The 19,462-nt window shown below is 48.7% G+C and overlaps 1 protein-coding gene across 3 annotated transcripts in view; it reads right to left on the reverse strand.

Annotated features, from left to right (window-relative positions):
* Positions 1-19,462, reverse strand: part of SYN3 (synapsin III) — a 196,137-nt gene that overhangs the window by 10,274 nt on the left and 166,401 nt on the right. For 2 of the 3 annotated variants that reach the window (XM_080971720.1, XM_080971722.1), the window contains exons 11-14: positions 9,558-9,692; positions 6,500-6,572; positions 5,303-5,600; positions 17-3,628 (exon numbers count right to left, since the gene is read on the reverse strand). In XM_080971720.1, the coding sequence (XP_080827846.1) occupies positions 3,496-3,628; positions 5,303-5,600; positions 6,500-6,572; positions 9,558-9,692 (639 nt within the window). In that variant the 3' untranslated portion in view covers positions 17-3,495. Of the gene's footprint in view, positions 1-16; positions 3,629-5,302; positions 5,601-6,499; positions 6,573-9,557; positions 9,693-19,462 lie in introns of those variants that run through there. The other variant, XM_080971721.1, reaches the window with a different exon arrangement.

Below are 19,462 nucleotides of genomic sequence, written 5' to 3' on the forward strand. Positions count from 1 at the left end.
AGCCCATGGCCCCCAAAATGTATCTGATTTGATTCGCTTTCAGATACCACCTGTTGCGAAGTCTTTTTCTCTTTTTTATTACTTGAAAAGCAAACTTGGTGTTCAGGACTTCAATGCACAAACAATACAAGGTAAAAATGTTTTTTTGTTTACACTTGAAAGAATAAAACATTGAACAGTTTCAACTACAGACAGTTGAATAACATCATGCTACAATGCAACCCAGAAACTAACCATGAGTAAGAAAGAATGCCAAAAACTGACAATAAGACATTGCCTTTGTGCCTTGAATGATTCTTCTACCAGGAAAGAACATTTAAGGGCATTATAAAATAAGATGACAGAACTGACTCTGTACAATCAAATATGGTGAGCATTGTGTGGCTTGTACTAGAGGTGAATGAGCCCAAGACTTATTTTCACCAATTGTAAGCAAGGGATATTTGCAAAAATACTTAGTTGTGGCTTGTTCTATATGTTTGCATACACAACTGACAGGAAGTAAAAGATGTAACTATCCATAGAGCCAGTCAACCTGATTTGTGTTCAAAGAATCCAAGAGTAAAGAGGGGGTATGGCTGGAGAAAAGGATTGGCTGGTAAGGGGGAATTAATTACAGGTGATTGGTTTTTCTTAATCTAATGTTTTCAGCTGATTCAGATGCACTGATTAATAAGCCAGTTTACTGTAAAGTCCCAAGTTTCTTTTGTTTGATTGGGTTTAAATAAGGCTTCACATAATGCTGTGTGAGAGAAAGAAAGCATTATTTTTTTTTACTGATTGCAGCTTTAGATACACATCCCTGAATGGTATGATTTCTGGGTGTGTATAGAATGTGTACTCTGTTAAGAATGAGGTTTCTAGTTTAGTTGTATTGCTTTTCACTTCACTAAGCTTGCTCAAGCAATCGCCCAATTAAGGTTTAGGGATGTCACAGTATTTCCAAGCATGCTGCGTTAAAGGTTAGAAGTGGCTCTTGATACTTGTACAGCTTTGGTGAGGCAGAGTACTACTGGGTTGTTAAACTTGTGAGCACAAATTTAAACTTAATTTTAGCTTATAATGGGGTAAAGTGCCATAAGCAACTTAAAATGTTTTCAGTTGAGAACATGCCCAAACCAGTGCTTAAATATAGCAGTATAGTTCTGATGTGCTACCAAACAAGAAGTGCCTTCTAGTTACACTTCTAAGTCTTTTCTGGTACTGTATAGTGGCAGGTTTCCACCAGGCCCACCTGCAGCTCCATACACTGGGTATAGATAAAATAGGAGGGCTTTCTCCTAAGCAATACTATTGCACTGGTGTAGTTTGCCCCCCCTTTTTTTGATAAGGTGGCCTATTGGTGGGAGGCGTAATTTATCATTTCTATAGCAGCCCTTTCTGCACTGAATAATATGTGAATTATTGTATTGTTTTGAGGTAGGTTAAAATGCAGTAATTTGCTTGCAATGGATCTTAACACTCCTATGTAGCGGTGCAGGAAAAGCCCCGCGCTAGCTATCTCCAGAGGACAAGACTGTTCTGATTTTGGCTTCTGTATTCATAAAATTTTCGAGGTCAAAAGGTCCAAGCAGCTCAGTCAAGGGATAGAATAGTCCAGAGTTATATTGCTGTCCTTCATGACATTGCAAAGTTGGAGTTAAACATGGCTTTGTTGGAAAGACGTTTTGAAGAAAATAAAAGCCTTTGAGATCAGGCCATTATGAACATTGAGCCCAGCATAACATGGGTTAGTGCTGTGCCTGATGAGACAACACAAAACCTTCCTTTATAAACAGCAAGTTTCTGGATCGTAGCCATTCGTATTTCCAAATGCTGAATTATTCTTCAAAGTCTCAATGCAATCCAGATTGCTGCTAAAATTAAAATGCTTGTGATGTCTGTTGCTTTGTTTAGTGTTTCCCCAATGTAATGTGATGCACCATATGGCAGACTTTGCAGAGTGCATGAGAAGTAGCACCAGGACTGAGATCTGTGGGCTTGGCTCTTAGTAATGGTTTGCAGGAGAATTGCATATTCAGCTTGTTTTAAAACTGAGTGAGCCACACGTTAGGATTAGTAAGCTGGGTGCATGGTGTGACTTCATGCAACTTCAATCTAATTTAGAGTGCTGAAATGGGAAGTGATCTACTTCATGATAGCCACATCATAGAACTCAGTTGTTGTAGTTACAGGAATGACTATTCCAGGTGTGGTTCAAAGATTTCCAATTGCTCCCTATCTTAAAACACATTATGACTGTTTTACATTGCAGTGAACTGGAAATGGACTTTAAATTACAGCTGTAAGCAAGCAAAGACTTGCATATTTTTCCCCACCTGTGGATGGTCCACTAACATGAAATTGCATTTAGGGATTTTAACCCATTCCCTGGGATCCATCCAAAGAAGCTGTCTGTTCTAGCTCCAATTTGAGAAGCTTGCAATGCTAATATGCTATGTCCCCGTATGTGTTGGATCTCCCATCCAAAGGTTTGACAGCCATTAAATTACAGATGGCTGTCAAACACTTTAGCAGGGCCCTGAAAATTGCTCTGCCTCTTTTTATTAATGTGTTTGGGACATGGCTAACACTTCTGTAAGGTTTGTTTTTAAAAAAATCTGCCAGCCAAGAAGAGTTCACTTCCGTGTCAAAATAAGCTTGCTTTGCAATAATATATAAAAATGATACACTGGAAAGTTATCGCTTTTGGGCATGGAGTGATGGTTCTGGTTCCATTGGGGTTTATGTAGGAAAGCCTGTTGCATAGCAGAGGTTCTTTAAAAAATAAATAGTGCTGTGATCCTTCAAACTGATTAAACTAAAACACTGATGCTTAAGGTGCTGTGAAAAGGACACCCAGAAAGACAGGCTTCAAGGGATTCTGTTTGCAGAATCTGAACTTGTGTGCACACACAGCGCCATTCGTAAGGTGAATGAACAGCAGTTCACCCCACCTGCCACAGGCTCTCATCCATCCATCCATATGTCTGCTGGGAAACCTGTGGCCGAAGGTCCATGTTCAGACCTTGGCCTAAATGTGGAGGCTAAGGGGTAGGAGTAGGGGGAGGAATCAGCAAAAAGGGTGGCAGAGAAAAGGACAGCAGTGCCATTATTAATACTGCCTCCAATAGAACGTGGCTCTTGATGAAAAAAATGTTCCTCACCCCTGGCTTAAATAGCAGTTTTAGAAGTTTGAAGAACTTCACATGTACTGCAAGATATGTAGACTTCACTCCTCAAACCTGAGGTAGGGAGTAAAGAATGTGCATAGCAGGCCTTTGTTCTGATGTTATAGGGAATGGATGCAGGCGGGAGGGGGGCCTGGAGCATGGGTGGGTGCACAAGATCCCCCCCCTTTTTTTTTTTGCTGTGCATGTGAATAGGTTTTACAAGAAACTACTCTAGATGCTCCTGGGCAAGTTCAAGGTAAACACAGAAAAAAATGAATCCGCAAAAGTAACTCTCCCCCCCCCCCGCCCCCACCCACAATTGCTCTCACTTGATGTGCAGAGATTAATCGGAAAAGAGGCTAGCAAAGGACTTCCTCAGGTTGCGGATGGTTTCAGCTTTTGCCTCGTCTTCATTGGCTATTCCCCGCTGTGAGGATTCTGAGAGGCTGAAAGTGTTTGTCAGGGACTGTGACTTGCTGAAAGAGAAATGGGGGGGGGGGGGGTTAAAGAGAAGAATGAAGATACGGCCAATTCTCTCACAAGGTCAAACAGGAGAGGGCTGAAAGCTAGACATTTAGGCAGCTATGGAGGCTTCAGGGCCCAGCAGGCTTCACTTTCAACCCTTGCCCTTCTGCTGCTGAAAATAACAGCAGAAGCTACCATTGCCTGCTACTCCTGAGTGTTACACTAAAGCATCCAATCTTGTAATAGACATGGGCAGTGTGTGCAAAGGGCAGGAACTTCACCTGTCAAATTTTGCTCTCAGTTTCTTATTTCCCCAATCTTTAAATACAGTTCTACACATTTCTGCAGCAAGGTGAGATTATTATTAAAATCCTCAAGAGAACAAGCACATTTGTATGCAGTTTGCATTTTTGCAAGCAATGTTCCCTAATAGGCATGATTGTAGGCTATTTTCACAAATGCATGCATTTTTAGGAACACTTTGCCCTAGAACAGCGGTTTTCAACCAGGGAGCCGTGGAATGATTGTCAGGGCGGCCATGGGCAGCACCAGCCTCCATTCTTCTCTCCTCCGTGCCCAGAGAGCAGCTCAGAAGTGTGAGTGAGCAAACAGGCAGACAGGCAGTGTGAGTGGTGTCGTTTCCCTGGGCAAAATCCTGCCTGTTCATCGATGGCGAGTGGGTTGACTTCCTCTCCTTTCCTTTCCCCCTCCACCCTCCCTCCTCCCAGCAGGCAGTAGGAGCAGCTGCAAAAGCCATGAGCCCTTCCCACTATCCCCCACGACTCCCCCCTGAAGCCGAAGCAACCTGCCCCAGGTTAGTTGGGTAACAATGGCCACACTTCCCACCCTGCAACTCTGCTCCTGTTTTGCCCAGGCTGCTTGCTCTGCAATTTAGAAAAGTGCAAATTTTGAGGTCTCTCTGTGTTTTGGAAAGTTTCAGTTAGGGAAGTTTGCCTTTAAATGTGAACTATCCCTACAGAGTGGTCATAAAGATTGGGTTCCTCTTCCTTAGCGCTGTACTATTAGGTACGCCACTGAGCTTTTCGTATCCCTTGCAACAATCCTTGTGCGTCTTGGTCTGCCTGTGCACAAAAATGTGTCCGCTCCTGCCACAGGTGGGCAGATGTACATTGACTAAGAAGCTGGCGCTGCCACCTCCTGTCTCCCTCTTTCTGCAGTGTACAAACACTGTACGTGGAAGTGGAGGAAGGGCTCCTAAAAGCAGCTGTGTGATTTATCCAAAGTACAGAATCATATTTCTGTCATATGGAGCAGCCACAGCCTTGTGAATATGTTTGGTAAATTTGGAAAGGGGAAGATGAGAGTTCTTTGCTGGCTAAGCTTCCTCTTAATGGACCTTTTGCAGTTTGTGTTGGGGGCTTTTTAGCGTTACAGTGCCAGAATCTTGTTAGCAAGCTGGGTGAAGGAACCGGCACAACAATGGTGGAGGCAGTAGTGGGTTTCAACTCCTCACAAATGTCCCCTTTATGGAATTGATAGTTGGGTTTGAGGATTAAACTATTGCCACTTGAGAGAGAGGGTTGATGCCTTCACTACTCAGTTGCACGAGTCCCTCAGGGCTTTCTGACCCCTTCTCTACACCTTGTTTGGACTCGCTCTCATACTGATCTGAGCGCACCACTCCAATAGTCATGTTAAGTATATTCACTGTAAAAGGCACCTACTTTAGATGAGGATGAGGAGGAGCCTGCTGCCTGGCTGGTTCACCAGAGCCTTGCTGGCTGGGAGCCCGTCCTTGGGCTGGAGGTCTAGGCTGCTGTGGGGGGAAGGTGCCTGGTTTGGAAGGCTGGCTTGGTGAGCTTCCGGCGGATGATCTAGTTTGCTGGGGAGATCCAGGAGACCTCTGTTGCTGTGGTGAGGTGGACAGGGGGCTCAGAGGTTGCTGACCTTGGGGAGAGAGCCTTTGCTGGGGTGGAGTTCCCGTCCGGGCTGGCTGTGATCCCTGAGGCTGGCGTGGACCTCCTAAAGCAAAGAGGGACACTTAAATAAAACATCAAGTGCTATATGTTGGAAGCAAGAACAATCTCCCTTAAGGTAATAAGACTCCTTGCTGTTAGCATTACAGTCCTTCCTTCGGTACAGTTTCCCATTTGTCTGCAAAGGGCTCCCTGCTTTGCATCAAATTTCCTTTTCAAAATCTGAATATAGAATTCACATTCCTCGCAGACAGTACAAAAGACCAGACCAGACCAGACCAAACCCAGATCACGCGGAAACCAATCTCCAGATGCTGCAGTGTTCAATATCCACACTCCCCATCCCCTCCTTGCCTCCTTCAGGAATGTCATACAAAATTATATTGGCCCGTTATCTTTTTTCTGCAACTTAACAATACAGAGCTCGCCTTAAAAAACTATTTATCATCCTTCTCTTTTCTAATCATTCCCACTAATAAAATATCTGTACCCTCCATTTTAGGTATCCGATCCTCGGCTCTTAAAATCCATCACTTTGGATTGTTTGTTTTTAATCATCAGTGTTGTTTAAGTCTTTTTTTTCTGAAACAAAATACCATTTATTACATCAAAAGCTATTTTTGGTATTTGTTACTGTTCTGCGAGTCTCTGATATTGAATCCAACTGATTCCAGAATATGTTGTCTAGGAATAAAGATCTTTTAAAAATCCTCTCCCCTCCCCCCCCACCAAATAAAATTTGGTGCTTGGTTTGTGCTTTCCAGCTGTGATTCTTGCATTTCAGGGGGTTGGACTAGATGACCCTGGGGTCCCTTCTAACACTACCGTTCTAGGATTCTATACTTATAGCCCTGGAATTCCTTACTTTTATTCTGCATTCCTAGAGGACTACATTATATTCTCTTGCAGAACTTACAAGCAAGTAAAGTGTAGTATGACTAGTACCTTGAGGAGGTGGTCGGGGTTGGGAAAGTGGTCCAAGCTGGGGTCCTGCCTGAGTCTGCATCTGTGACTTCGGCTGGAGGTAAAAATTGATTTTAAAAAATCAGGTTGTATAGGTGTGCAAATAAAAACATATACTCCAAAGACACTACATTCCTCAATGACCATCGTTCCAAGTTAGCTGAACTCTGGATTGGTGTAGAAATCCTTAAATGCATGGAAATTGGGGTGCATGCTGCAATATGTTTCTCTAGACTTCATTCAGAAATGACCAGGGCTTGGTCACCTCAGGTGATGTCAGCTTTGACAGTGCCATAAAACACCTGTTTAGGTGGGATGGGACAGGTGATCCAGGCATTCAAAAGTGATGGTGCTGTGTATTTGAACTGCTTGAAGGAACATCCCCTGCAACCAGGTACTGTATTGGCCTGCACCTTTTTTTCCAAATTCTGATCATGAAAAGTTCAGCTAATATTTGCTACCTTATGCCACTGTCAAAGCGGTGTGGCTCCCCCCCCCCCCCCGAGAGCAACCTAGGAGTGTGGGGCAACGGTGCATGTCCCATCCACAACTCCCAAGCAGCCAAATTTTAAAGGTGTGGCTTAGTTGCAGGTGCAGCTTATAATCAGGCCAATACGGTAATTAGATGCAGGGATAATCCATCACCACAGATGTATGTAGTGCAGAGGTTGTGCAGGTAGTCTGCTTTCTTTGTTTAATTGGGATATGTGCCCCAGAACCTGTCAAGTAGGGTGTGCATTTGTAACACCCCTCCCCCCCGCTCCATGTGCTTCGGCAACTGTGCATAGAGATATAAATAGGAAAGGATCATTTCCAGCTGTTTCCACCACTTTTCTTGGCATATTTCCCTTTTATATTATGGGAAAGCATCCCATCCAAGTTAGGGGTAGGAGGTACTGCTTTGCAGTGGTTCCAGTCCTACTTGGATTAACATTTCCAGAGAGTGATGATTGGGGTGTGCTGTTTGGCCCCGTGGAGTTCCTCAGCATTTGATTTTATCCCCCATGCTGTTTAACATCTCCGTGAAACCGCTGAGGGGGTTATCCAGAGGTTTGGAGTACATTGTCAGCAATATGCTGATGATACACAGCTCAACTTCTCCTTTACATCTGCAGGGGCAGTGGCTGTGCTGAACCATTGCCTTGCCTCTAGTGGACTGGATGAGAACCAAGAAAATGGAGCTCAGTCCTGACAAGACGAAGGCACGGTTAGTGGGTGGTTCCCAAGATTGGATGGATGGGAGGTTGTCTGCTCTTGATGGGGTTACACTCCCTCTGAAGAAGAAGGTACATAGCTTGGGGGTCCTCCTGCTGTCGTTTGAGGCTTCCACCAGCTTCAGCTGGTGGCCCAGTTGACCCCTATTACAGGCCTCATCACTGTTGTCTATGCTATGTTGTTGTTTAGTTGTTCAGTCATGTCTGACTCTTCATGACCCCATGGACCAGAGGATGCCAGGCACTCCTGTCTTCCACTGCCTCCCACAGCTTGGTCAAACTCATGTTGGTAGCTTCGAGAACACTGTCCCACCACCTTGTCCTCTGTCATCGCCTTCTCCTTGTGCCCTCAATCTTTCCCAACATCAGGTTCTTTTCCAGGGAGTCTTCTCTTCTTGTGAGGTGGCCAAAGTATTGGAGTCTCAGCTTCAGGATCTGTCATTCCAGTGAGCACTCAGGGCTGATTTCCTTCAGAATGGAGAGGTCTGATCTTCTTGCAGTCCATGGGACTCTCAAGAGTCTCCTCCCGCACCATAATTCAAAAGCATCAATTCAGCGATTAGCCTTCTTTATGGTCTGTCTCTCACTTCCATACATCACTACTGGGAAAACCATAGCTTTAACTATACAGACCTTTGTTGGCAAGGTGATGTCCCTGCTTTTTAAGATGTTGTCTAGGTTTGTCATTGCTTTTCTCCCAAGAAGCAGGTGTCTTTAAATTTGGTGACTGCTGTCACCATCTGCAGTGATCATGGAGCCCAAGAAAGTAAAATCTCTCACTGCCTCCATTTCTTCCCCTTCTAAGTTCGATTGCTGCAACGTATAGGGCTGCCTCTGAAGGCTGTTCAGAAGCTTCAGCTGGTGCAGAATTCAGCGTCCAGGTTGCTCGTGGGGGCAAGATGGTTTGAACATATTACACCAATCCTGACCCAAGTGCACTCGCTGCCAGTTAGTTTCCAGGCCCAATTCAAAGTGTTGGTTTTAACATATAAAGCCTTAAACGGCTCAGGACCACAATACCTCGAGGACCACTTCTCTCCATATGAACCTACCCAGACCCTGTGATCATCTGAGGTCCTTCTTTGCAAAATATAGTAGTAGTAGTAGTAGTAGTAGTAATAATAATAATAATGGGAAAATAGCATATGCAAATCAGTCAAAGTCTTCCAACATTCTTTGAATATATTGTAGGCAGAACTATATGTAGCTGTACCTTTTTGTTAGCAGGTAGAAGTGGGGTTCAAAGCTGTTCGGAAGGGAATTTCAGGGGACAAAGGAGTAGGGAACTTTCTTCAGTGCTTGGGCTCATGTGCCCTCGTGTAACTTTCTAGGGTAGCAGAGCCAAAGACAAAAGTGGGTTGAGCATTGATTGTGACCTTTACCTTTGAACAGTTGGCGACATTCTAAGCACATCCAAGTCAGAGGTTTCTAGCCCCCCTTCCTTAATGTATCTCTCAATCTTTCATCCAGAGAATCAAAAAACATGGTTGCTATTCAAGGCTACATTTCAGCCAGGCAAAAAGGCCTCAGGAAAAGAGCAGAGCAGGACTGATGAGAGGACTGCATTGGACAGCTGAGGTGCTCAGCCCTAGGCTTAAGAGAAGCCACTCCTCACTAGTCTTCCCTTTCAAACTGCAGCCTACATGCAGAACTAACTACATGCAGGATTTATATGTTAGTATCACTAACCACTAAGTTATGGAGCATCATTTTGTTTTCTGATGTTATTGGAAAAAAATCTGCATTTAGAAATATTTTTGGTCACTTGAGCTCTTGTTAGGACTGTGAGAAAATGCAGGCTTTGGGAGCAGACTGTCTGATCTTACCCAAGGCCGCAGAGGTGAAGGGGACGACCCCACACTCAGGCAGGCTTGCGTCATTCTGGAGATAACCAGGTCCACAATTAGCTGTCTGTCTTCCTCCACATGCTCCCCAATCAGAGGCATTGAGCTGTCCATCACCTGCACAAAGAGATGAAGTGAGTCCTTTTATATCAGTGGCAGCCAGATCCTCACCTTCAGACCACCTTTAGACACTTTTAGCTAATGGGGCAAATGCAGAACCCAAGAATTGGGGAAATGTGGACAGATAAGATGCCGGACCATCATTGCATAGCTTCATGATTGCCAGTTCACTTAAGCATAGTGTTAGGCTTTTCAGCCTGTCTAAAAAGGGGGGAGCAGCACATCGGGGAGCCATTGGAGCCCTGAGAATTAACCTGAATTAGCTTACCTGAGCCACAGGCAATTCTCTTGGGCAACCCCTCTGCCCACCTGTTATCTAACCTGGCAGCTTCTGGTTCCATGTGGAAATAGAAGCCTTATTTACATCTAATGGCACAGGCTGATTTGTGATCACTAGATGGGGCTATTGTACCCTGCAAACTTTGTACTCAAAGCAACATAATAATTGTTATTTAACTTATTTAGGGCTGCCATACTGGGATTTCAAAGGCGGAATCGATGCCCGGCAATGGGGGGATTTCTGAAATGTGGCGCTTTGTCAATTGAAAAATTGCATTTTTACTTTTTGAAATATGGCAACCCTAATTATACTAACAGCAAATTTATTCTCTGTGTGTAGATCCTTACACAGTCAAAATGGCAACATCCACACACGAGGGAAGTTATCAGTAGTGGGGGACTCCAAGGTTTGCAGAAGTAGAAAAATTAGAATAAAATAAAGGAAGGGGTGCTTCAAAAACAGCCCGATAGTTTGCTCAGTGGCCATGAAATACTGAGTGTTCATTGAGAAGTGGGTGGGTGGGGGGAGGAAAATGGGGTGCTGGTGGAATGGAATGGAGTATCCTAGAAAAGGACTTGCCTGGCACCCCACACAGGAGCCCTCTATAGTCCACAGAATGGAGTAGGCAGCAACAGTGCTGTCCCCAATTGTGATTCCCAGCACATTTAGAAACATGTATACTTTAAATAGAAATTCAATGCATGTCACTATGGCAGGCTACCAGATTATGACCAGGTGGTGTTTATGCCTGCCTGCCTGCCTGCCTGCTAGGTGTCAGCTGCCGATGGGCAACTTCAAGGTCTGTCTTCTAAAGTTTCTTTCTCTTTAAACCAAATGTGGACTGGACAGCCCTTCAGACAGAGGACTGTCCTCTATAAAGTAGGGCACACTGATAGGCTGTGCCATTGCTGTGTATTTGAAACACCCACCAAAGGTGGGGCTATTTTGCTAGTGAACTCCAGTAGCGGTAATAATGTAAAGCAGGGATGGGCAGCCTGTGGCTGTTGCACTCCAACTCCCATCAGCCTCCCCAGCCAGTATGACTAATGGTAAGGGATGATGGGATGTGTAGTCCAGCAATGTCTGGAGGGCTACAGGCTCCCCACCCCTGAAGTAAAGGAAGCTACAGGTCCCTAATGAGAATGGAGGCAACTTTGGTTATTTCTACCACATCAGCACAAGAGTTTTCTTTGTTGCCAGATATCAAATAAAACCTGACCTTACAATGCTGAGATAAACACGTGAAGCTAGACACAAAGCTGGCGTATACAAAGCAGAAACATTTTCCCTCCTTCCCTGAAAATAAGACTTCCATGTAACGGCTGAGACAAAACAGAGGCAGGCGTTTCATGTGGCTCCGGCCTTCACCACTGTGCAAGGTCAGCAGCTGTGTCCTGCTGCTACAGCTGCTCTCTCCTGATAAGGTATCTCAGAGGGAGAGGGAGGGAGATGGGCAAAGGATGGGGGAGGGAACCCATACCCCTTTCCCTAGCTATCTCCTCGACCTCTGTGTACTGTGGTGAGACACGAAGGCTAAACTTGTTGCCGTTCTCAGGAGTTAGGAAGAGCGGGGAGGTTGGCTGAGCGGAAGGAAGGAAAGAAAGCGCCAATTCCATCACATCAGAGGGATGGTGGGTTCATGCAATGGCAAAATGATAAGGGTTTACACACACAAAGCTCTTGGGAAGCCAGCAAAGTCCAAACAGTGGCAAGATGGGCAATCCTGGCTATTGGGGTTGCCAACTGATCAGAAAAAAGTCCCCCGGCCTTTTTATGTGCTTTGAACCTCAGTTTGGAGCAGCCTTAGACTGGCTCCAAGCTCAGCATGGTTGACCCTGACTGGTAGTGGTTCCCTAAGGCTTTAGACCCAGTCCTACCCGGAGGCAGAATCCTTCTGCCTCCTCTTTTACTTTCTTCTCCCTTTTTTAAGACAATGATTATGATATTATTATACCATGTAGCAATTGGGGAAAACATCACTATTAGGAAAATATGAAAGAAATAATTCTGAAGCCACGTTGTCCCCTACCCCAATTCATACTGAATTTTGTACCAGGGCACTAGTGGGACAAGCTTTTTGTGGCCACCCTTGAAAGTGTCCCAGCAGCAACTGTGCCAGTAGCTGGTCTCAGATGATTTGCAAGAAAAGGAGAAACATCAGAGAAGCCTAAAGCAAACATATTTTCCTCTCCTGGCAGCACACTTGTCTCACACAACCTTTGACCTGCCACCGATTCCTACAGGATACTTGCGCAGCGCAAGAATGTGCCATCGCCACGGGGCTCATGTGGTTCTCATCAGCTTCCCCAAACTCAGTGGGTGGGAGAGTGCTCTCCCACGTACAGCTCTCTGGATGTGTCAGTGGCCCTGGATGTAGCTCTCAGCCGGCTTTGCTCATCTTCCTGCGTTGGTGGAGTTTACAGCAGGGCAGACACCGTGTCTCCGTTCCAGCATCCTCACACAGTAACCAAGGACACTTGCTCATTCTTCCGCACAGTCGCCTTGATGATCTCCTCCCCCCACTGAGCAGGTCTCCAATTTCAGCTTTGAGAAATTTCAACAATATATATAAAAAAAGATCTCTCTTTTTCAAATGCCCACCCCTTTCTCCAGTGGCCTGACCGACCCGACTCCCACAAGCAAGGACCCCCTTGGCACGGCAGGCCTCACTTCAAAAGGCTAGCTTTTCCAGCCATGGTTTGTCCCAGCTGGTGTGTGTTCCTGGGACACAGCAGTTCATTATTCATGCCACCCACAGACTCCTTGGGGAGTTCCTCTTTCATTTTAGTTACCATCTCAAATAAGTTGCACCTCCAGTTCAAGAGTTCAGAGGTTTCATTTCAGCAGGACAACAGGGGAGCAAAATTAACATATAGGGGCAAAGGCACCTGTTAATGGCCCCCACAAGCCTCCCTGAAGAGCCTTTAATAATCATTTCATCTGTAGCCAATGCAGGTATCAAAAGATCAAGCAAAGACACACCATAAATCTTTGTTTTGACACCATTTTGCTCCTTTTGTGAATCATGTGCTGCTATCTTTTACAGCAGGTTTGGGGAGCCTGTGGTCCTCCAAATGTGGCTGGACTACAATTCCCATCAGTTCCTGCCAGTGTCCAGAGCTAATGGGAGCTATAGTCTGACATCTGGAGGGCCACAGGTTGGCCATCTCTGTTTTACAGGCACCTGGTACTGCACAATGAAGCGGAAAGCTGTGCCTGCTGATTTCTACCTATCTGCTGATGTTAAACACACAGGAGCAGGCCAGAGTAATTTATTTGGCCAGGTGGCAATCAGTAATGCCGCCTGTCTTGCCGCTCTTTGGACTCAGCCAGCCTCCTGTGAGAGTTGTGCTACTGCTCTGTGTTTATCCTTTCTGCCATTCTACCCACTACTCCTTTGATGTGATTAATCAGCTCTTTCCTTCCTTCCTTCCTGCCAGCATCCTTGTTCAGTTGAAAATGGCAACAAGTTTAGCCTTGTCTTAACGCAGAAGTGGAGGAGACGGTGGGAGAAAAGGGATGGGGTTCTCTGTTCTCTTTTCCCCACTCTCAACCTTCTGATCACTGCAGGGCAGGCGAGGGACAACGATGACATGGACAGATGTATTTCACATATCTGGAAACATTATTTTAGAGGGGCTTGCTGAAAATATTACGCTTTCTTCAGGTCAACACAGAGCTTTTTCATTTAGTATTTCCATTCATGGCATTCCCCACTCCTAACTGATAGACATCTCAAGTTGCCTCATGTTCCTAAGAGGCTTGCATGGTCTTGAGAACATAAAAATCTAAGCACTACCTGGATGGGCCATGGCAAGGTCCCTCTAAGATTCAAATATGTGTCCTGCAGAAGACACAACATATTATTGCTCCAGAGGGCAAGACTAGAACCATTGGAGGGAAATTTCCAGGAAGCAGATTTTGCCTAAACCTTAGAAGAAATTTCCTACAGCTTGTTTTACAGTGGTACAGACAGCCATGGTGAGCTTTCCTTTGCCGGAGGTATTTAACAGGATTGATGGCTGTCAGGGGTTCAGGAGCAGAGGCAAGGGCAAGGGAGGAAACAGAGAGCGAGGGGGAGGAGGCAGAAGAAAAGATGAGTGATGACGACGACCCGAGATCTCCGAGTCTTTCCAGTGAATCAGAAGATTCACAGAAAGGAGCACCAGTGGCCAGGGCAAGGGGGGAGCCTAGGGGGACACCCCAGGAAGATAGAGCCAGAGGGGACTCAGAGGGGAGCAGTTGGAAATCGGGACCAGCGTCACCGCCAGAGAGCAGGGAAGAGGAAGAGCGCCAGGGATCAAGCGCTGGCAGCTCACAACAGGGGGGAGGGCACGAGTCAGGAGTGGCCACACCTCCATCGGGGAGCGAAGAAACGGTCAGACGGAAGGTGGAAGGTTTGGCGCGCGCGCCAAGTTCAAATGCACAGGAAGGTGGCGCAGTAGGCAGCCCGGAAAGGGAGCCAGGTCCTAAAGCCCGGCGCAAGGAGACAGGAGGGTCCGGGGGGTCGGCGTCAGAAGAATCCCGGAAGGAAGAGACCCCGGGGGGCAGAGGGACCCAGAGAAGAACAGTCAGGCGGAAAAGGTGGAGCAGGGCTAGGATATTAAGTTGGTGTACAAGGGGCGGAGACTCAGACGGAGCTTCGCCGATCTAACCATGAGACGTAGAGTTGCACGCAGCAGATTGAGAATGGAAACTGTAACTCAATAAAGACTTTTATTTAATGATCGCTGGCTAGCGTGATCCTCTGTGAGCTAGGATCTGGAAGCAGCTCTGACAGTAAGCTCCGTCTCCAAATTGTGGGCATCTACAGCCTCGCGGAGAGGGGAGAAAGCGGGTGCCTACTAGCGAGCTCACGAACGGCAGACAACATGACGGCCGAACAGCAGATAGCGGAACTCAGAGAAGCAGTGACACGACTGAATGCCGAGGCTCTTGCATCCAGGAAGAGAGAGGAGGACGCAGCTGCCGCCTACAGGGATCTCCAGGTCAGGTTGGAAGTGCTTACGAAGCAAGGGCAACTGACACCCAAACCGGAGGGGATTGGGTTGGGGAGACGAACAGGCGGTCTGGTCTCTCACTTCGATGGGAATTTGCAACAGTACCCCAACTTTAGAGCAGATGTAATGTGTGCACTGCAACTGCTGAACAACGACTTCAGAGATGAGCAAGAGAAGGTGGGATTCATCATGTCCCATTTGCATGGAGATGCTAAAGCATGGCTAAGCAATTTGTGGAGAGATAAGGATCCGGCGCTCCAAAATGCGGATGCCTTTATTAAAGCGATGGATGGGTGCTTTTTATCAAGCATAGACGTGGATCTTGCTCGGCAGCAGATACATGGACTGAAGCAAGGGAGGGCCAGCGTAAGGCAGTACCATGCCCGCTTTTTCGCTTTGGTCAGTGCCCTGGAATGGGACAGAGATTCGGCTCCAGTAAGAGACCTGTTTTGGGAGGGATTGCACAGCTCGGTTAAAGATGAAATTGCGAGGGGGGAGAGACCCCGGACCACGCAGGAGATCGTTCAGAGGGCGCTGGCGGTGGGGGTGCGGCTGGAAGAACGTCCGTGGAGCAGGGACGAAGGGCGTGGGGGGCGCGAACCAGCCAGGGGCTCCTCCTTCCTTCCCAGAGAAGCAGCGCGTGCGCAATTCACGCCTCCGCCAGGAGGAGGAGCGGAACCTATGGAGGTTGGAGGTGCAAGGGCTCAGTCAGCAGCCAGAGCCCTAGCACCGGCACCAGTGAAAGCGAAGCCTCCTAGAGGGAACAGGAAGTGTTACATCTGCGATGATCCACAGCATATGGCGAAAGAGTGTCCCCAGAGGCTCCACAAACACACTGCAGCCTCAGCAATGGTAACTGCAGCAACGCAGCAAGGAGAACCACAGCAGGGAAACGACGGAGTCTGGCTGGAGGAAGAGGCACTGGGGCCCAGCCAGACGTGTCTGTGAAGCAGTCCCCAGAGATTTTACAGCCCATGGACCCCCTCCCGCCCAAACCAGTAGTGAAGCTCACCGCATCTCTCCAGCTGCCCAATGGAATCACCATGGACGTGCCAATCACCATTGACTCAGGAAGCAATGCGGACTTTATAGGGCAGGACTTTGTCGACCGGCACGCCATACAGTTGCTGCCTGCCACGCTGCCCCTGCAGGTTGTCACGGTGGATGGCAGGGAGCTGCTAGGGGGGCAAGTGGTGAAGCAGACGCCACCAATGGTGATGCGACTTGGGAATCACAAGGAAATCATCAGCTTCAACGTCACTCAACTATCGGACACGCCCATTGTATTGGGCATGAGTTGGCTGGACAAGCACAGCCCGACGCTGGCTTGGTACCAGAGGCAGCTAACCTTCAGCTCTTCCTTTTGCGCTGAACACTGCATCGTGCCCCGGCAGGAAGGAGAGGAAGAGGAGTCACAGCTGCAGCTAGGCACGCTGCAAGCGGTCCCCCACAAGTACGCAGAATTTTTGGAGGTTTTCTGCGAGAAGGAGGCAGACAGGCTACCCCCCCACAGACCATATGACTGCAAAATTGACCTGCTGCCGGGGGCGGCGCTGCCCAAAGGGAAGCTGTATTCCATGTCTGAGGATGAACTGCAGGAACTCAAAGAGTTCATAGATCATAATTTGGAGCGCGGTTTCATCCGGGAGTCCAAGGCAGCGGGGGGCAGTCCTGTATTCTTTGTTAAGAAGCGGGACACGCCCCAAAAAAGACTTGTAGTGGACTATCGCACCTTGAACAGTGTGACCAAACCATCGGACTTCCCCATGCCCCGAATCGACGACCTCCTCGCAAAGGTACGCAAGGGCAGCGTGTTCACCAAGTTGGACCTGCGAGGGGCGTACAACCTCATTCGCATGCGGGAAGGAGATGAGTGGAAGACAGCCATGTTCACGCCCCTGGGCACCTACGAATATAGAGTTATGCCATTTGGATTGCAAAATGGCTCCCACGTTTTTCAAGCTTTCATGCATCACGTGTTGGCGGGGCTCCTCTACAAGACGTGCGTCTGTTTCTTGGATGACATCCTGATCTTTTCGGAATCGCAGCAGGAGCATGACAGGCACGTCAAGGAAGTGCTGAGCAGGCTACAGCAGCATAGGCTTTACGCCAAGCTGGAGAAGTGCCAATTCGACGTGACGGAGGTGGATTTCCTGGGCTACAAGTTGTCTGACAAGGGGCTCGCCATGGACAGCGCCAAGGTTCGAGCAGTGTTGGATTGGAAAAGCCCACGCAACCGGAAGGAGGTCCAACGGTTTGTCGGCTTCGCGAACTTCTATCGCAAGTTTATCAAAGGCTTTGCCATGCAGACAGCGGCCATCACGGACACGCTCAGCTCCAAGAAGAAGAAGTTCATCTGGACAGAGCAGGCGGAGCAGTCCTTTCAGGCACTCAAGCGTCTCTTCGCGTCGGAAGAGCAGCTGCTTCATGTCAACCCCAGCAGGCCGATGAGGGTGGAGACAGACACTTCGGACAGAGCCGTGGGAGCAGTCCTGCTGCAGAAAGACCCGCAGGGGGCTTGGAGGCCGGGAGCGTTTTACTCCAGGAAGCTCAGCAAGTCTGAACGGAACTACACCATCTGGGACAGGGAGTTGCTGGCCATTCATGCAGCATTCAAAGCGTGGAGGCACTTCCTGATCGGCGCCAAGCACACGGTGCAGGTCTGCACGGACCACAAGAATCTGGAGCACTGGCGCACGGCACAGTTCCTGAACCAGAGGCAGATACGTTGGGCTGAGTTCTTTGCGAACTTCGACTTCCGAATAGAGTATGTCCCGGGGGACACCAACATCATGGCGGATGCTCTCTCCCGTAAGCCACAGTATCTGGAGGAGGCAACGCCAGCGGCCGCCATGCACATCTTCGCACCGACAGTGTGGGCGTGCGCTGCGGCAACAGTTGACCTGGAGGCGGTGCGACGAGCGTTGCAGGATGACTCCTTCGCGCAAGCAAAGATGGCAGAGGTGCACAGGGGCACGGCAGCGACCGACGAGTTCCAGCTGCGAGATGGATTGCTCATCCGTAAAGGGGCCATCTACGTGCCGGGAGAAGAACTTCGCGCCAAGGTACTGCAGCAGCTGCACGACGCGCCCACTGCCGGGCACTTTGGCAAGGAGAAGACGGTGGAATTAGTCGCCAGAGACTTCTGGTGGCCCGGAATGAGAGGGGAAGTCGCGGACTACGTGGCGAGGTGTGACACCTGCCAGAGGGCCAAACCAGTGCACAGACCGCCGGCCGGACTGCTGGAACCGCTGCAAACTCCGTTCGAACCATGGGAGAGAGTGGCCCTGGACTTTGTCACGGATCTGCCCAGCTCGAGGGGCAAGACGGCTGTGCTGGTGGTGGTGGACTTGTTCTCCAAGATGGCACATTTCATTCCGTGTGCGAAGGTGGCCACGGCGGAACAAACCGCCAAACTGTTCATAGACCACGTGTTCAAGGTTCACGGTCTGCCGCGGTCTATTCTGTCCGACCGAGGGCGACAGTTCATCTCGAACTTCTGGCAGAAGCTGATGGGCTTCCTGAACGTCAAGATCAACCTGGCGTCGGCTAGACACCCGCAGACCAACAGGCAAGCGGAGCGAGTCAATGCCATCATGCAGCAGTACCTGAGATGTTATGCGAATCAACAGCCTGCGACGTGGGTGGATTACTTGCCTCTCGCCGAGTTCGCCTACAACAACACGAAGCACGTGTCCACGGGGGTCACGCCGTTCTTCGCCAACAACGGGAGGCACCCCAGAACCTTCCCGGGACTGGAAAGAATGGGGGAGGGGGAGCCGCAGACAGCAGATGCGTTCGCGTCGGAGTTGCAGGAGGTCCACGATCAGCTGCGGCGGCACCTGGAGCTGGCTAAACACGCATACAAGGTACAAGCGGACAAACACAGAAGGGTTGGCGAAGAGATCCATGTGGGAGACTGGGTCTGGTTAGCAGCCCACGCAGTGCCGGCCAGGTCGTTGGCGAAGAAGAAACTAGGGCATAAACAACTGGGGCCCTACCAAGTCGAAGAGCAGGTCAACACGGTGGCTTTCAGGCTGGCGCTTCCGGAGGGTTCCAGGATGCATCCGGTGTTCCACAGATCGGTGCTCACTCCCTACAAGGCACCTCACAGGTTTCAGGAACCAGGAACGGCACCGAGTCCGCTCCGAGAGAGAACCGGGCAAGGGGGAGTGGCACAGGAGGAGCGCATCAACGAAGTCACGGAGATTTTGGACTCCAGATGGGGGGAAGAGGGGGTAGAATACTTTCTCGCCAAGGAGGGCACCCCGGCCAGTGCCAACAGCTGGGTGCCGGGCTACGCTTTAGACGAACCTCTGCTCAAAGAAGAGTTTCATGCCCTCTTCCCACATAGGCCCATGCCAGCAGACTTTTTCGACTGGCTTTTCACGCCCACGCTTTCAGCCAGCACGTTCCGGGGGTTCGACTCGGACGAGGAACCGACACAAGACGCCCGTTCCCCGGAGGGGTCACCCTCGGGATCTGCT

Source organism: Podarcis pityusensis (genome assembly GCF_964106645.2).
Source record: "Podarcis pityusensis genome assembly, chromosome: 10".
Classification (NCBI taxonomy): domain Eukaryota; kingdom Metazoa; phylum Chordata; class Lepidosauria; order Squamata; family Lacertidae; genus Podarcis; species Podarcis pityusensis.